At 46.9% G+C, this 16798-nt stretch overlaps 1 protein-coding gene across 3 annotated transcripts; it reads right to left on the bottom strand.

The window, feature by feature from the left end:
* Positions 1-223: 223 nt before the first annotated feature.
* Positions 224-16453, bottom strand: syde1 (synapse defective Rho GTPase homolog 1). 3 transcript variants are annotated; one of them, XM_023341614.1, is made up of 17 exons: positions 16176-16453; positions 13332-13424; positions 13124-13183; positions 12891-12996; positions 5818-6062; positions 5238-5667; positions 4831-5166; positions 4047-4242; positions 3777-3940; positions 3432-3542; positions 3261-3349; positions 2853-2990; positions 2644-2770; positions 2041-2207; positions 1410-1656; positions 1054-1329; positions 224-974 (listed from the first exon to the last, which is right to left on the bottom strand). In XM_023341614.1, exons 4-17 carry the CDS (start codon positions 12925-12927, stop codon positions 781-783), a joined length of 2757 nt encoding a protein of 918 aa, XP_023197382.1. In that variant the 5' UTR covers positions 12928-12996; positions 13124-13183; positions 13332-13424; positions 16176-16453; the 3' UTR covers positions 224-780. The 3 variants fall into 3 exon arrangements, with proteins under 3 accessions (XP_023197382.1, XP_023197381.1, XP_023197383.1); XM_023341613.1 differs by lacking the exons at positions 12891-12996; positions 13124-13183; positions 13332-13424; positions 16176-16453 and adding an exon at positions 11535-12401; XM_023341615.1 differs by lacking the exons at positions 12891-12996; positions 13124-13183; positions 13332-13424; positions 16176-16453 and having other exon boundaries at positions 4831-4990; positions 5818-5910.
* Positions 16454-16798: the final 345 nt, after the last annotated feature.

Consider the following 16798-nt stretch of genomic DNA (forward strand, 5'->3'; position numbering starts at 1 on the left):
ATGCAATTGAATTTTGGTTTTATAGTTTTGAAATGTGTTCACATCTCAGTTGGATTATAAAGCCAAACTGAAAAAATAAAAATAAAATAAAGATCTGATGTTTATGATCAGAACGTTGCAGAACAACCTGTTGATAGTTGCATAAATAAGAGAGCAACATGTTGCTGCAGGATGAGCTCATGAACATCACATTTCCATCTAAAATGAAACATTTAGTCAGAAATTAAAATAATATCAATAGTGTTTATTATTTGATTTTGGAATGAACAAACAGGCAGCTGTGCTTTAAATCTTTGGTTACATCATCTGTTTACAAACATACTGATAAAAAATCACAAGTGCTTACTGGGCGCGTGCAAAACAAAACAATAATACTGCCAGGAACATCAAGTAGGACCGAGAACGCTCTCATAGTGACAAAACCTGTACCGATAAACGCTGAACCCTTGAACCCTCCAGACAAAACCTGCCCCCCACCCCACTGGCCTCAAGACGGCAAAACCCTTCAGCATCTCCAGACCCTTGCAGCGGCTGCAGTTCGCCTCCCTGGGCAGCAGGGGGCAGCAGAGCAGTGACCCTGGGGGGGCAGCCTATCCTCAGCAGTGGAGCGTTTTGACTTCCAACGTGCAAAGAGAAACTTTACTACTGAAAGTTCCTTCACTTTCAGAAAAGTAATTTTCTAGAAGCGATCCGATTGGTTCTGGACTCACAAACCCCTGAAGGGCAGATCTGGATTTTGGTCCAGACGAGGTGATGAACACCCCACCTCCTTCTTCCCCCCTACAGGCAGATGTTGATCTGTTTGGCCAGCTCCCGGTCCAGGTCGTGGATCAGGGTGTCAAAGTCCTTCAGGCTGAGGCGACAGTTGAACGGAGCATCAAAGTCCATGAAGTCGTCTACGAAGTGGCCTCCTCCTGTGGCTCCGGGCGGCCAAGCCTCCTTCTGCTCCTCCTCCTCTTCTTCCTCTCTGCTGCCTGAAACACGGAGCAGAGAATGACACGAAGCCTTCGGCCGAACCTGAAGTCCGAGCCGCCCCTGCGGTCGGAGTTTTACCTCCTTCGCTCTCACTTCCCGCCACCTCGTCGTAGTCAGCTTCATCCTCTGCCGGCAGGTCTGGCCCGCAGACGGTCCAATCCCCGGCATACCGGTTGACGGGGGGTGGGCTCTCCAACCGGGCTGGTCCGCCACGCCCCCGACGGGACACCACGCCGTCGGTGCCGGGAAGCCACGGTGGGCAGTGCTGCGGGCGTGGTTCGACCTGGAGGTGTCGGGGAATGGAAGGAGAGCGTGGAGGAGAGGGTTCGTCTACTGGCACTCGGTTGATCGGCACTAAGGAGGAACATAGGGAACGTGAAGATTGTGAAAGGTGAATGTTGTGAGTGCAGCAGCAGCGGGTCGGCTCGGCTCACCTGGCCAGAGCTGCAGCAGGTAGTGCAAGGCCTCGATGTGCCGCTTGAAGTCCACTGCATTGGCCATCTCCTCCCCCGGACCGAGGGTCTTGCCCCGGCTCCCCCTGCCAGCCGCCCGGCGGGCCTCCTGGGTTGGGGTGAGGAGAACCGGGCCAAAGCAGACCGCCAGATTCTGGTGCGTCATCCGGTTGAAGGAGCTGAAGGATGCGACCAGGCTGAGGTGATCCAGCAACATGGACAGCGTAGCCTGGGGGGTGGGCGGGACCCATCAGGTACAGATAAATGGAGCCCTCAGAGGGCGGCTGTGATGTCACAGATGTGATGACATGAATGTAGTGAACTGGATGAAGGCGTGAAAGTGACGATGGGCCCCTAAATGTATAAAGGTTTAACCGAGGTGACTGCAGGAAGGAAGTACTCTTGTTACATTCTGTTGGTTTTGTATTTTAGTGTTTCATTTTCATTCTCAGTTTTTCATTCTGGATCTTTGTTGAATAAATAATGACTGTAAGGGTTCTGGGGTTTTGTTTGGACCCTTTAGAACCGTCAGAAGGGTTCCTATGGGCTCAACCCAATCACCAACAGACCCACGGATTTTAGTTCTGTAGAACTGCAAACATGATTGTGGTACCTTCTCTGGTTCCGGCAGACAGGACAGGAGTCTAACGGTGCACTGGGCCGCTTCTGGGTCGGGGGTCTCCAGTGGTGGTCGAAGGGTCATGGCCTCCAGGACCACCTGGTACAGAGTCCTGGTGATGAGCGGCGACGGCAGCTCACGGAGGTAGTCCTTCAGAACACCTGGAGAACAACAGGGTTGGTTCTGGATGGTTCTGATCCAGCCCGACCGGTCAGTTTATCAACATAACAACAGTTTACACCTAACACCGTCTCAAGGCCCGTAACAAAGAAAGTCCAATCAGGATTCAGAAAACAAGGCAGTCAGTACTGAGTACCGGGTCTTTGATTCTGATCCAAACCCTCGGGATCATCTTGTTCTAGTTTGTTTGGGAACCAGGTCTCTGGTTCTGTTTAGTTCCCTCCCTCCAGTTTCACTTGATGACTGATACTTCTGGGTTTGGACCCAGCCAGCAGTTTAGAACCAAACAGTCCACCACTCAGTGGGTCCGGTTCTAAATCAAGTCCTTATGGAAAACTAGCTCAGGATTGGGTGAGAACCTGAGCTTGGTTTGGTCCTGCACCAGGTTCCGGTTCTGACCCGGTTCTAGTCACTGACCTGTGATGACGTTGACGTCGGGGTACCGGTCCTCGGATAGACACACGGCTGAACTGTTCTTCTCAAACCCGTCTCTCAGCTCCTTCTTGATGGCAGCGGAACCACACAACCGGTACAGACCCACCACCTGAACAAACCCAGGTCCGGTTCAGTCTTGGGTCGGTACTGAGGGGTCGGAGCGGTCGCAATAGAAAAAGCTTAGTTCCCACCTTCAGGCCTCGTCTCTCTATTTCTGCCACCGTCTTCTGGATCAGCAGGGGAACTGGAGCTGCGCTTCCTTCTTTCTCCACCAGGTGGTGCAGTTCAACCCCAAACACATTAGCCGGCGCTGATGGATCCCTGCCGTGCTGCCGACACAAACATTCAGATTCCCAGCACCTCTAGACTTTTTACAGCAGTATGTGACTTTTATTTTAGTAAAGATATTTTAGCCTCTATTTTAGTGTTTTTTATTTAACAGTATATAAGGAGGGGAGAGAAGAAGTAGACAAGCAGTAAATGACCTGAGACCGAGAATGGAACCCAGGACAACCACTACACCCAGTGCGCCATCTATGGGACTCCCAGCGCATTGCAACAGCAGTATTTATGGAGTTTACCAGGATCTCCCAGGTTACCTGGGTGTCCCATTTTTCCTGCAGAGTCAGTTTGACGTACAGCAGTCCTCTGGGCTCCAGCTTCAGGCAGAGCTGCTGACTGCGACTTCCTGAAACAGAAACAAGCGGCAGATTTCAACCATCATCACTTCTCCAGGATCAATAACCAATATCAGGTGGAATGTGATCGACCTTTAAAGAGCGGCGGGATGGAGACGCCACCCAGGCAGCACACCCGGTTCCTGTTTGGACCTCCAGCAGAATTACTCTGGTCTGGTTTGGCTCCGCCCACCGCTGACGGAGCTAAACAAAAAGCACTTGTTATGCCAAGAGTCCTAACAATGGGTGGTCCAGGTCCGGTTCCAGGATAGAGTGGTTCAGGCCCAGGTCTGGTTCTGGTTCTGGTTCCAGGTCCAGGTCCGGGTCTGGGTCCAGGTCCAGGTCCAGGTCTAGGTCTTGGTCCAGGTCCAGGTCCAGGTCCAGGTTATCCAAACGTAGCTGGGGTTGGGTTTTGGATCCCTAGAATTAAGCCGGTACCTGGTGTCAGCACCACAATGCGAAGCTGCCGGGCCCTCTCCAAGTCGAGGTGAAAGGTGTGGTTCAGGGGCCGGGTGTGGCCTCTGAGGGTCAAGAGGGCGGTCCTGGCTCTTGTCACCCCATCGACTTGGATGGCCAAGAAGATTTCTTTGCTGTCCTCTGATCTAGGACCAAAAGAGGCTTAGAAACATTACGCTGTAAACTGGAAGCACATTTTCCATTTTATAGTCAAAGTCCAGGACCAGCTCTGACCAGTCAGCTGTAGTTTACCTGCTGCTCTTCATCTCCTCCAGGCCCAGCAGGTGCACTGTCAGTAACCCCGTCACCCGCTGGCTGCATCGCGGCGGATCTGAGCCCATGTACAGCTGAAACGAACTGACGTCACACCAAGCTTCCTGGGATGCTGTGAGGTCAGCAGCCTGTTGCCGGGGCAACAGCTCAGGGGAGTCTCCATCACTGAGGTACCCTGATAGAAATAAAAGGGGCTCATTGGCTACTGGGTTCGTTAGGCTCACCAAAATCCTAACTAGCAGCGTACCTGACTCTACAGTTTGGTCACAAATCAGTCACATCTTTGGTTGCTGACAAGGACAAATAAGGAGGACGAAGAAATACCAAAGATACAGAAGCCGATTCCCAACCTCACATTCAATCACAGACCTGAGGAGGAAGAGTAACTGCAAAGGGTCAGCTAGTCCAGCTAACCCAGCTAGCCTAGCTAACCAGCAGAAGACAGCGTCATCCAGAACATTACCAGATACTAACCAAGAGAGTTAATCTATGTAGCAGATGCAAGCAGCTAGTGTTAGAAACAACAACCCGACTGTTGCCTTGAGGTTTTAACTAAGCCTTCAAGAATTCAGCAGCTAGTCAACCTCCACCAGGAAACGTTCACCCATTAGTATATTAACTAAGTAACTAAGTCATATTAGTGACTAATGGCTCAACTAATGAACTACTACAATAATTTAACTTAAGCAATCTGAGGCAACCAGAGGCCTGGAATGGAGGAAAGAAGGATGGAAGGAAGGAAGGGAAGGAAAGAAGGAAGAACCTCCTTTGCCGGCGGAGCGTTGTCTCGATGATCGACGGCGAGGACGCGCTGGGGGGGCAGAGCTGTCCAGATGGTACCTGCTGATGACGTTCTGATTGGCCAGCACCGGGGATGATGCTGCGTTGTTATTGGTTGGCTCGTCCCCACCTCCTCCGCCGGTCTGGCGGTTAGTACGGGAAGATGAACGTAGACTGAGTTTTCGCCGGAGTTCAGGAAGTTTCTTCATTTTTAAAGAGAGTTTCCGAACAGTACCAGGAGACCTCAGCCTGTCCATCACACTCCCAGCTCCGCCCCCTTTGTTTAGGGAGGCGGGGCTTGAGTCTGAGGCAGGGCAGTCTGTAATGGACGGATAATCAATGAGCAACTCACTGCAATCACACAGCAACTGGTGGAAAGAAGCAGCTTACCTGAGATTTCTTCAGTAATGTCATGAACCTGATGACTGACGCTTGGATTGGCGCCCTCCTGTGGGCACTCACAGCTACAACCCTGTCCTCTGAGATCAGCGACCTCCTGCTCTTCATCTCTCCTCTTCCATACCTCCTCTTCTGTCGGTGGGGCTCCTCTGTCCTCCTCCTCTGGGATGGGGTTGTACCAGATGTTGCTGCTGCTGTTCTCCTCCAGAGGCCCGAACTCATCATCCGGAGCCTGGGACTTTCCTGAAGACAGAACCCATGCTCGGCTGCTCCGCTCCAGGCTCTGCAGGTACGCCCGCTGGCCGGACAGCTTGGCGCTGACTCCTGGGGTGGGAATCTCAGTGGCGCCCCCTGAAGCTTGGGAGTCTTCCTGGTGCGTACTGATGACTGCGTCCCTAAGCGGCACGGCTTCAGCATGCGCCTGAAAACACGGCAACACGAGTTACAACCTCCAAGAGAGACAAGCAGCAGAATCCGTCACCAAACTGAAATCAAGCTGAAGTCAAACTGGAGGAACCACACAGAGAGAGAACGATGATGGATCAACAGGAACCACCTCCCATCTGAATACCTTGTCGCTCCAGGTCAGCCCAGATTCATGGTGGGATATCCATGACGACCACTGGTCAGAGGTCATGTGGGTGGAGCTCGGACAAGAAGCTTCCTGCCGCGCCCATTGCTGTTTCTTAGCAACCGTGATGTGATTTCGAGGAGGGGAGCTGGAGTCAGGGCGGGCGGCGGTTACAGTGCTGGATATGATGTTCAGTGATGGTGATGATGGAGACGTCTGAATGGCGGCAGAGCTGACTGGAGGCTCTGAAGAAAACAAACAGAAGGTTGAGAAATGGACCTTCAAGTTCTGCATCATCAAACACATGAACACGCCCTCTGCTCTGGATAACCTGCTGGCGTCTCACATTTCCTGCCCTAAGGCTCGCTTAGCTTCTCCGTTTCTCTGGTTAGGGTATTGTTGCCTTCCTGTTCACTTTATTTAGTCTCTGAAGGGAAATTCATTTGCAACTAGTGGTGGGGGCCAACACATTCACACAGACACCTTTATGCAACAATTAATTAGACAAATTGGAGACATACATCAAGAAATAAAAAAAGAATACACAAAAATCATGAGCAGATGTCAAGTCATGGCATTAAAGCTACAGTTTACTTAAACAATGACAGTGGGGATAACAGACTCTAATCTGTTCGTTCTACGGTGGAATCCATCAAGACCTTTTTATAGTTTGGAATACTGATCAGGACTTGAATTGGTTTATAATGTCTTTCAACTGAATCCCAATTATTTTTCCAAATCCAGTTCTATAGTCTTTGATAAAAGCTTTCTTTCTGTAGGAGATCAAGGGTTTCCACCAGGTAACGCTCCTCCAGCATAGACCAGGCAGTCAAGACTTCAGGCCGGCTCACTGATGCTAAGCTACGACAGTTCTAGACTCCACGTCACAACCAGTCTCTCCAGGATTCAACCAGGTTCACCTGCTGAGAAGCAGACTCCAGTAACTGGCAGCTTCATCGTCAGAGACATTAGAGACAGCAGCAACCACAGGGAGGTTTTACACCAGCGGCCACAAGGGGCAACATCCACACTCGGTTACAACAACCGGAGGTCACCAAAGTTAGTTCTGCTTCAGTGTGTAAGTTTGCCAAAACAATGGCAGATTGTATTTGGCCAGGAAATGAAACACCTGCAGACCAGAATTGAGCAACTTTGGGTTTGTGTACTGCAAGTTTCAAATGAAAAACCTCCTCAGGACCCAGCAGCCAGACTGTCGACTATTCACTGTTAACACAGAGTTGATTCACCCCAAGAGGAGCATTTAGATTTAAATTGTTGAAGTCATTACAAAGAGACGGTGTTAAAAGTCCGTCTGTTTGTTTGGCACTGCATTACCCAAGATGCATCTGTTCATTTTGTAGTTCTAATTTTACGTAGCTGAGCTGGTTGTTTTTCAGTGCTTCTGTGTGGCTCGGTGGCATTGAAGTAGCATCCACATCAATCCTTTTGTAATCCCGTGTGTATGAAACCTGTGTGCGTTTTTATGATGTAACTATATATACATTTCCATGTACGATATTTGTGTTTGTGTCGGTTGTTGGCCCAGGAGGTGATGACGTCCTCTTGTTTCTCTGGCTGCCGACAATGCAGGCGTTTACTTATAATAGCTCAGGTTATGTATTATACTTTGCCAGATATATATTGTTATTGTATTAGTATATGAGGGAATTACCGTTCATTTCATGTGTTCTGACGGTTTTTGTATGTTTGTTGCATTTGACCGACGGTTCATTTGCGGTGTTGTGGCGCCCTCCGGTGGATTTCTGTGGTGCTGCAGGCCATTTTCGTCCTGTATCTACTGTACATGTATCCGTTTTTGCTCGCATGGCTTTTAATATGTACCTTTATTGTTTTTTCTGTTTCAGATAACCACACACACACACACACCCCCTCACACCAAGTACGGGCACCTCGGTGCAGTCTTCACCTCACCATCGGCTGTGACTTCACCTCCCGTTTACCTGCTATTGTTCTATCAATAAACCTTCTAAGCTGCACCGGTGGAGTTGGCCTATTCCTTCTGACCGAGGAAGATTCAATTGATGAGTGATCTGAAATTAGCGCCTTTCAGGCACACACAGTCTTCTACAGACGGTGTACCTTTGACTGGCTGTTATCATGACATCCTTACTTCAAAGACTCTATAATTTACGTCACATTAAGCTTCATTTGTCAGAGAAATACCAGCATGATCATGACCACTGATAAATCGTGGGAAGTTGTTAGCAAGGTTTGGGTTTTTAGCCTTTCTATGTGGAACCACTTTGGTTAACTTGGTTCCAGAATGATTCAGAATGTGAGAGACACCGAATTTATTAGTTTATTTATTTATTATACTGTTCATGTATATTATAGTTCACAGGTACCCCACCCAATTTGTTTTGTTTATTATAATAAGTTCATTCATCTTTCATTGTAGCTTGATAACTTAGTAACTGACATTTCCTTTATGTCATTGAATGCGACGGTTTTTGATGTGTGTTCCTGGAACGTTGGGGTGCAGTGCTCGGTTTCCGTTCTTCTGAGGAGCGTTAGGCACCGAGTATGTCAAGCTGTATTTTTGTATAAAGGTAAATAAAATCTTCTTTTTAATTCGCAAAGACAACTCCGAATGTCATCTGTGTCTGAGCCGAGCAACAAGAAAAACCAGTCCATGTATTAGTTCCTTCACCAGTTCAGACTGGTGAAGGGGCAGCTGGTCGCTAGTGTTCTGAGCATGCTCAGTAGAGAGCAGCGTCTCATGACAGGCAGCGTCAGCGTCTGACCGAGCTGTGTGAATAAGCCGTGTTGTTCTGCTGAATGCAACCTGAGGCTGCTGCTTCTGCTCTGCGTTTATCTGGTTGGGATGTTTCTGTGTGAAACACAAACACGTTTATCCTCTTCTCTGATTGGTTGATCTGTTAACCTGATGCTGAGGTCACTCCAGAATGAAAACATGTTTAGAGACAGAGAAGAGTGCCACACAGACTTAACTCTGCCTCATGTTTAACGCCAAACAAGGACCATCAGACTAACACCAGAACCCAGTTCCGGTCCTGCGGTTCTGGCCCAGTGGGTCAGAGATTCCCTTGATGCGCACGTTCCCTTTGCACAGAGAAAAGCTGCAGGATGCAGAGCTGCTGCAATCATTTCTGGGACAATTTATCATCCAGCACATTTGTTATTGTGACGGGCCCACTGACAACCAACTGACCCAGAACCAACTGACCCAACTGAAGTTTTTATTTATCAGGAACTCTTCAGATGTCCTAAGGTAAAATGCCTCCTAATGGTTCTGAGGGTTCTGCCCAACTGCTTCCTGAGGCTACAAGCAGGACCAAACAGGAAGTGACCCTCTCCACAGGCTGGCTTTACTTCCTGTCATCTGAATGAGTCTGAGAGCTAGAAACAGGAGGGGGAGGGGCAGAGGTTGAATAAACAGCTGCACAGATGTGAAAGGAGCTTCTGTGTTCAACACACACTGCTGAGTATTCACTATTCATCACACACACGCAGATGCAGACTTGTGTGTATTTCTACCCACATTCAGACTTTGTATAAACTTCCATTCATTTCAGTGAAGGTTAGTGACCCAAACCTCATAAACCGAACTCGCCTTAACCGGACCTCAAGGGGTCCACTGTATCAGGAACGGGCCATGGGCCCCATCAGGCCCATCGGTCTTCAGAAAGTTAATAAATAGGACAGAGGCACACACACACCCACACACACACACACACCCGGCCTGCAGTCAGCGACACAGGAAGAAACGTTGGGTTGGACCGGCGGTTCTGCCAGGTTCTGAGGTAACTCTCATTGGGTTCTGGTGTCAGAAGAGATCAATCCTCGCCGAAGGGTCCAGTTTGTCTCCTTCAGAACCAATAGGCCCAGTTCTACACCAGCAATCCTGCTCCAGTATGAACAGAACCAGTGCAGTGAGACGGTCCATCCGGACACATAAACAGGAAGTTCAGTAGGGCTAATGACAGGAAGCTGATATGTGTGCAGGCGGTGTGCTAAGCGACCCAATCACAGGCTCAGGCCCGGGTCTGGATTTACTTCCAAGTCTGGGGCTCAGAGAAATCCTTCCAGATGGTCCAGAACCTATCAGAACCAGGGCTGTAACGATTCCTCGAATGATTCAAGTACCTCAATTATTAAAATTCCTTGAAGCTTCGACGCAGCTCAGCTTCCTTAAATTATGTTTTATTATTTCGCACACCGGGTTCCGGTCGGGTTCTTATTTGGGTTGCGCAGCGCTCTCTCTTCCACCTGAGTTGTTGATGAAAGCTAAGTGTTAGCAGCATAGGGTCCAATTTTCAAGTTCGGTCTGGGAGGATTTTACTGACGATAATGTCTGATAAACATCCTAACTGGCGCGACGCCTGGAGCCGCCAGAGGTTATCAGGGGGCAGATTATATAAAAGTAAAATGAGCTTTTACTTTAATATAAATACGTAAACAAACCTTATGTAACATTTCAAATAGCAATGTTTATTAATGCAAAATAAACAATAAGGATATAAACAGTGACATGTATAAAACACTGAGTAATTATGCTCAAATGTTGCGAAAATCTAATGTTTCCAATGTTTTCTTTATGCAAAATCAATCTAGTCAAGTAAGAGAACAAAGTGTAAAACTATTCTTCCAAGTACCTTTTTTCCAAAAAAGTTACTAAAGTAAATGTAATTAGTACTTTTGAACATAGATAACAAAATTAGTAGCCTGTTCTTGTTAACAAGCTCAACGTGATATATTGGCTTTGCTAGTTACCATGTAGCTAACATTAGCTAGTCATCATTTAACTAACATTTACCAGTCAGTCACCAACAGCTTTACTCAGCTGACTCGGTTAGCTTGGGAGGAAAAATGGGCAAAGTTCTTTGCGTTTTGTTGGTTTGCTGCCATGATTCTGACAAACCTGCACAGCAGCAGCTGATCGCTTCGCTGCCTTGTGGCTAACATGAACACAAAGCTAAATGTCTGGGCAAGGTCAGAGTTCATCTATTAAACTGACTGGAGATGAATATATAAACCAAAAGCTGGATCATAGACAATTTTTATAAGCGTATTTGTGAGCCTGCCTCTTTATTGGTACATTGAATATAATTTCAGATTTTTGTATAACTTTTCTTCAGGTTAACTTAGAAAGTGAGATTTATTGTTACAGGTTAGTTTTCTAAACTACAGAAAAGTTATTGTTAGGGAAGCTCAAAAATGAAAAATTGGACTGATATTGATATCTGATAACACTGATGTTATGCTAGATTTACAAATATTTTATTTTATCAAATTTTTTATCTGATTACTCGATTAATCATAAGAATAATTGATAGATTACTCAATTCCTAAAATATTTGTGTACGACAGCCCTAGTCAGAACCGTCTGCTCCAGGTTCCAGCAGGTTCTCATCCTCATCTGATCCCAGGTATCAAACAGTAAATGGCCTGGATTCATTTAGTTCAAGCAGCCCAGACGACCCCAAGAACTGGCGCCCCCTGCTGGGCCCCTGACCACCTGTTGGGCCCCTGACCTTGGCAGAGAAGGGCCGACACAACCACAGCGGCTGTTTGCGGGTTTGAGAAGACAGAGCAGAAGTGAAGACGATGGCCGCCTGGACCCGGGTCCAGTTCTGGGTTTACTGGTTCCAGCAGGTTCTACTGACCCTGAGGACCATCGTGATGCATTCACTGACCATCGTGATGCACTCACTGGCAGTTGGTAAAGTGCTCACCGCTCAGTTTGGGCTCCGTCTTCCTGCGCCTCCTCTCTTTGCCCCTCAGCCTGGAGAAGGTTCTCCTCAGCAGCGGCTCGGCCATGCTGCGCCTCCTGCAGCAGGAGCAGAGCCCAGTTTCCCCGCAGGAGTCGGTCCGGTTCCTCCTGCAGCAGGAATCATGGGTTCCTTCAGGAGAACCAGGAGTCAGCGCTCCTCCTCCCGGAGGCAGAATCCCAGCAGGAGGAGAAGGAGTCAGTCCCTCGTTTCTTTCACACTCTGGAGCAACGTCTCAAACTTGGACATGACTCTTCGTCTCCTCTTCGTCTCCTCCTCGCTGTGAAAGTTGTTCGACAGGAAATGAATTCCAGGCATTCTTTCCCAAACTCCCCCTCCGCTCCTCCTCCCACTCTCCACCCTGCGCTGGGGGAGGAGCAGCCCTGAGGCATCATGGGATCTGGAGTTTAAACCATCTGTAGAGCTGCTGCTAGTCGACAACTCGAAGCTGGACTGTTTCCGTAGAAACCCTTTATACTAATTCATTAACTGAACTGCATGACAGACAGCAGAAGCATTCAAAGACATCAGCAGGAAATTCCCCGGTAGTTTGAGGTCCAGTAGGTCCGTCCTTCAGGTCAGGATCTTGTGGTGGGGGTCGTGTGTGTGTGGGGGTGTGTGTGTGTGTGTGTGTGAAGGAGAGGAGGTGGTGCTATTACCTAGTTTGCCTTCCTCCTATCTCAGCCCATTAGCAAAATGGCCGTCGGCGGTTTTCGGGCTTTCTGTGAATAGGCGCCATGTCAATGACCTGAGTGAGTGGAGCCTCAAAGTGAGGCGCTGATGACATCACTGGATGGCGTACAGACCCTCTGGACGACGTGATGCTCACCTGTAGCCACCTGACCGAGGGACAATCAGACACCAGAGCCGTTCACAGACGTTTTATTTTAAAAACCGCCTACAGTACAAAAACTGCTCTCTGATTGGTCAACCTGGAGCAGGAAATGATGTCAGCTGGACACTATCTTACATTCAGTCAGGTCTGAATTAAAAATATAGAAGCCTCTCAAGATACTAGTAAACATGACCAGGAAGACATGCACTAAAGTCTTTAACGCCTGGAGCGGTTCCACACCACAGAAGAAGAAAGCGTCTGCAGTGGGGAAAAGCCCTGATGGCAGCGAACACATCGCCAAGTCTGAGTCAGCCAATCAGGAATCAGGTGTGTTCAGAGACACGTTAAATCAGAGTCTCTGAACACACCGTCACATGGTGCTGACTGACCCGTCTCCATGGCGACGCTGGGTGATCGCTCACTGACTCTTTGAGGGAACGTCGAGTTTCCAGATAAAACTTCCTGGGAAACCGACAGAAAGGCACCTGATTGGTTCTTCCACCGGATGGACAGGCATGTCATTGGACGGTTTCTGAGCTCCTCCTCCTCCTCCTCTTCCTCTCACTGACCCAGCATGTGGCTGATGTGACCCTGGAATCATCATGTTTAACGTCACCTGATAGCTCACATCTGATTGATTGATTGATTGATTGATTGATGACATCACAGACATCAGAGGTTAGACCCTCCCTGACCAGAACCAGCCTCGGGTTCTTACCGGTTCTCCTCCCAGACAGCGGGGGCAGCGGCGCTGAGATCCGGTCCGGGTCAATCCGACCTGCAGACCAGAATATGTTAACAGGTTTCCATGGCAACGGCGCCCCCACACGACAGTCCATTGTTCAGCAAAGCCTCTTATTAAGTTTTCTGCCTCGGTTTCCATGGTAACCAATCCACTGGCTGTCGTCATGGCAACTGGCACGCACCTGCTGCTCCTGCTGCTGATTGGTCACAGGCACACCATGGGATATTTCCATTGGATACTCTATCTGGAGCTCCGCCTCCAAACACACCCGCTTCTGAAACCAAAGGTCGTCATCATCATCATCAACATCATCATCAGTGACATCATCAGGCCCAGTTTGGGTGGGGCTGACAGTGGAGGTATAGATCTACTCCATGCAGATGTGTTGATCGCTTCCTGCTAACAGGGTCAGAAACCAGAACCGGTTCTGAGTCCTGCTCCACACGTTCCCCATGAACACCAATGACCTTTGACCCTTTGACTCACTCAGACACATTGGAGGGTTCCCCAGCATTAATGACCTGCTGAAGGTCAGCACCTCTATCAGCCTGGACTTTGATTAGGCCACTCAAAGCTCTTCATATGCAGCTTTAAAATTCATCATTAAGAGATTCTGACTCCATTTCAACAATATGAGAGGAAACTGGCCTCAGGTCACCAACAGGGGGCAGCACAGCAGCAGGACCAGCCAGCCGCCCTATGGCTCTGAGGTTATTGTTGGAACATTATTATTGTTATTTCCATATTCCCTTAAACCGATCACAGTTAGTGATGTCCTGTAAAGACCCATCAATAACCTCCAACAGCCACCGGGACAGGCCTCAGCTTCCTGTTACCATATATGGTCATAATGAGTTTTCGACATCTGGCTTGAAAAACTCTCTTGGTCCAAATTTTTAAAAGTTTTATTCATGTGTTCGTTTTATTTGTTAAATTCATTCATGTCATTCATGGGAGATATTGAATCTTATTGTCTGGAGATTGTATGTGGGATTCCTCAAGGGTCAGAACTGGGACCAGTTTAATTTAATTTGTATATAAACGACACAAGCAAAGTGTCTAACGTATTCAAATTTGTGTTATTTGCTAATGACACAAATATTCTGGTCTCTGGTGAAAACTTACAACAACTTTTCCATAATCGCCTCAGAAATCAGTAAATTAAAGAATAATTTATTTGACAATAAATCACTAAATTTGGATGAGAGTAAAATCATGGTTTTTGGGAAATGTTACAAAAAAGCTCAAATTTGAGTTCAGACAGAGGGTGTAACTCTAGAAAGGGTTTATGTTAATAAGTTTCTCAGAGTAGTTAACTAAATCAGTTGGAAATCTCAAATTGAACATTTACAGAATAAACTAAAGCTAGACATGTTCTGAATAATAAACCACTTCATATTCTATATAACTCTCTGATTTTGCCATATTTAACATATGGTTGAGAGGTTTGAGGAATTAATTACAAAATCTCTTTACATCCACTGAGTGTCTGACAGAAACTTTAGAATCATCCTTAATGTTGGTTATTATGAGAACACAAACCCGTTATTCTGAAAATCTAGAATTGTTAAATGTGAAGATCTGGTGGAATTTAAAATTGCTCAAATTATGTTTAAGGCGTCTAATAAACTACAGCCTGATCATCTCAGACAGAGCATGTTTATGAAAGAGAAGGAGGATAAAACTCAAACTCAAACATTCGTAATTTACCCATAGCTTTTGTATTTCAATTTATGGGGTAAAATTATGGAACAAGTTAAATTAGGAGTTGAAACAAAGTCATAATTTAATACAATTTAAGGGGAAACGTAAGGAGGTCATTTTCACAAGATATAGAAATATGGGTGTGAGTTAGCACTAGTGTGTGTGAATTCAGGCTAAAGCATATGAGTGTGTGGGTGTGTATAATTAGATATGTGTAAACTAGGAGTTAAACGACTTGTATTTTTATAAGAGCGTAAAGCTGCCAGGTTAGAAGCTTCAATAGCAGAGAGACGCTGATCAGCCAGAGGGATAAAAAAGCCTGACATCATGACGCCTTGTCCCACATTACTCCTGTAGTCTCTAGGAAGATGTTTTTCAGCACTAGTTGCTTTTATTTGACAGCAACCCGACAGGAAGGAGGCAGAGAGGGGAGAGAGGCCTGGGCCCAGCGAACCGAGGGCGGGAGTCGGACTGCAGATACCCGGTCTCTAGTCTCTCTATGCGGGGCGCCACGCTAACCACTGCACCGCCACGCAACGCCTCTATTCCCTATCTGGAATTTTCAGTTTCTCTTTGGCAAATTATGTACATTTTTATGCATTTGAGCTGTCTGGCGAATTCACCTTGTTCACTTTCTTGGAAAAATCACTTTTGTTACACGATTGCAAGTAATGGACTGGCCCCGTAAAAGTCATTGCAGAGTAAAGAATCGACTAGTCGACTAGCAACCCCTAGTGTAAACCCAGATAAAACGGCTAATTAATTAACCTTGTTTATTTGATTTAATAATGAGGGTCTATCTGAAAATATTGTATGAGTTTATGGGGGAGGAGTTCATAAGTCTCTTACTTCTTCCTACTCCTTTTCGAGCATGTTAAGATTATTATTAAGATTATTGTTAAGATTATTATTAAGATTATTGTTAAGATTATTGTTAAGATTATTATTAAGATTATTGTTAAGATTATTGTGGTGCAAAAAACGTGTCTTTTGCATTCATTGTTCGTGTGTGATTTTATACTTCCATCATGTTCGAAATAAATACAAGTTTGACCTTTGACCTTTCTGTTTCCTCTGATGACTAACTGGAGTCCATTAGCTGAATGTTCTAGCCGGGTCAGTACCGTGCGTTCTAAGGGTTCGGGTCAGACGGTACCAGAACATAATTAAGAACAAAGAGGAGAAAATAGCAGTGAAAACATCATAATGACTGATAAACAACTAGTTTAAATTAACCACCGACTAGTTAGTTAAACTACAGCTGAGTTAGTCTCTTCCTGTTAACCTTCCTCTACCTCATTTTCCTCCAGGTATGTCTCACCTGCTGGCAGATCCAAGGCTCCGCCCCCTTCCTTTTCAGCAAGTTAGCTCCCTGCATGCTAACATTAGCCTGTTAGCTCCAAACTGTTTCCGGCCTGGAAAGCACAAACTGACCGGCCGACCGAGCAGCTTCCGGTTAAACTCCCAGTAAATTAACTCGGGACCCAATTAACCAGTTAACCAGTAACCAGCCCCAAACACACTGCTGCTGGTGCTGTTGTTGTCCGACCTTCTGCTGACCGGCAACATGAAGTTTACAGCAATCATACACTTCGGGTACGGAAATGACGCCCACCTTCACAATAAAAGTGCGTAAGGCGCAGGCCGGAAGCCTTTAACGCATTGATCCGGTGATTGATCCGAGTCTGTTAGCGTGTTTCCCAGCAGATGGATTATTAACAGGCTTTTTAGCTGGACTGCAGTCACCTGGATGAGGAGAAACACCGGAAACCAGAGAAATCCAGGGGGCGGTAGTAACTAGTTACATTTACTGGAGTAACATTTTGGGAAAAAATTGACTTCGGTTAGTATTTTTACTTCACCGCACTTCTTATTTCTATTTGAGTCAGATTAATTGTTACTCTTAGTAGAGTAAACTTTCTGGATCCTCTAATTTCACAGAAT

The sequence above is a fragment of the Xiphophorus maculatus genome, chromosome 10, assembly GCF_002775205.1.
Source record: "Xiphophorus maculatus strain JP 163 A chromosome 10, X_maculatus-5.0-male, whole genome shotgun sequence".
NCBI classification, from domain to species: domain Eukaryota; kingdom Metazoa; phylum Chordata; class Actinopteri; order Cyprinodontiformes; family Poeciliidae; genus Xiphophorus; species Xiphophorus maculatus.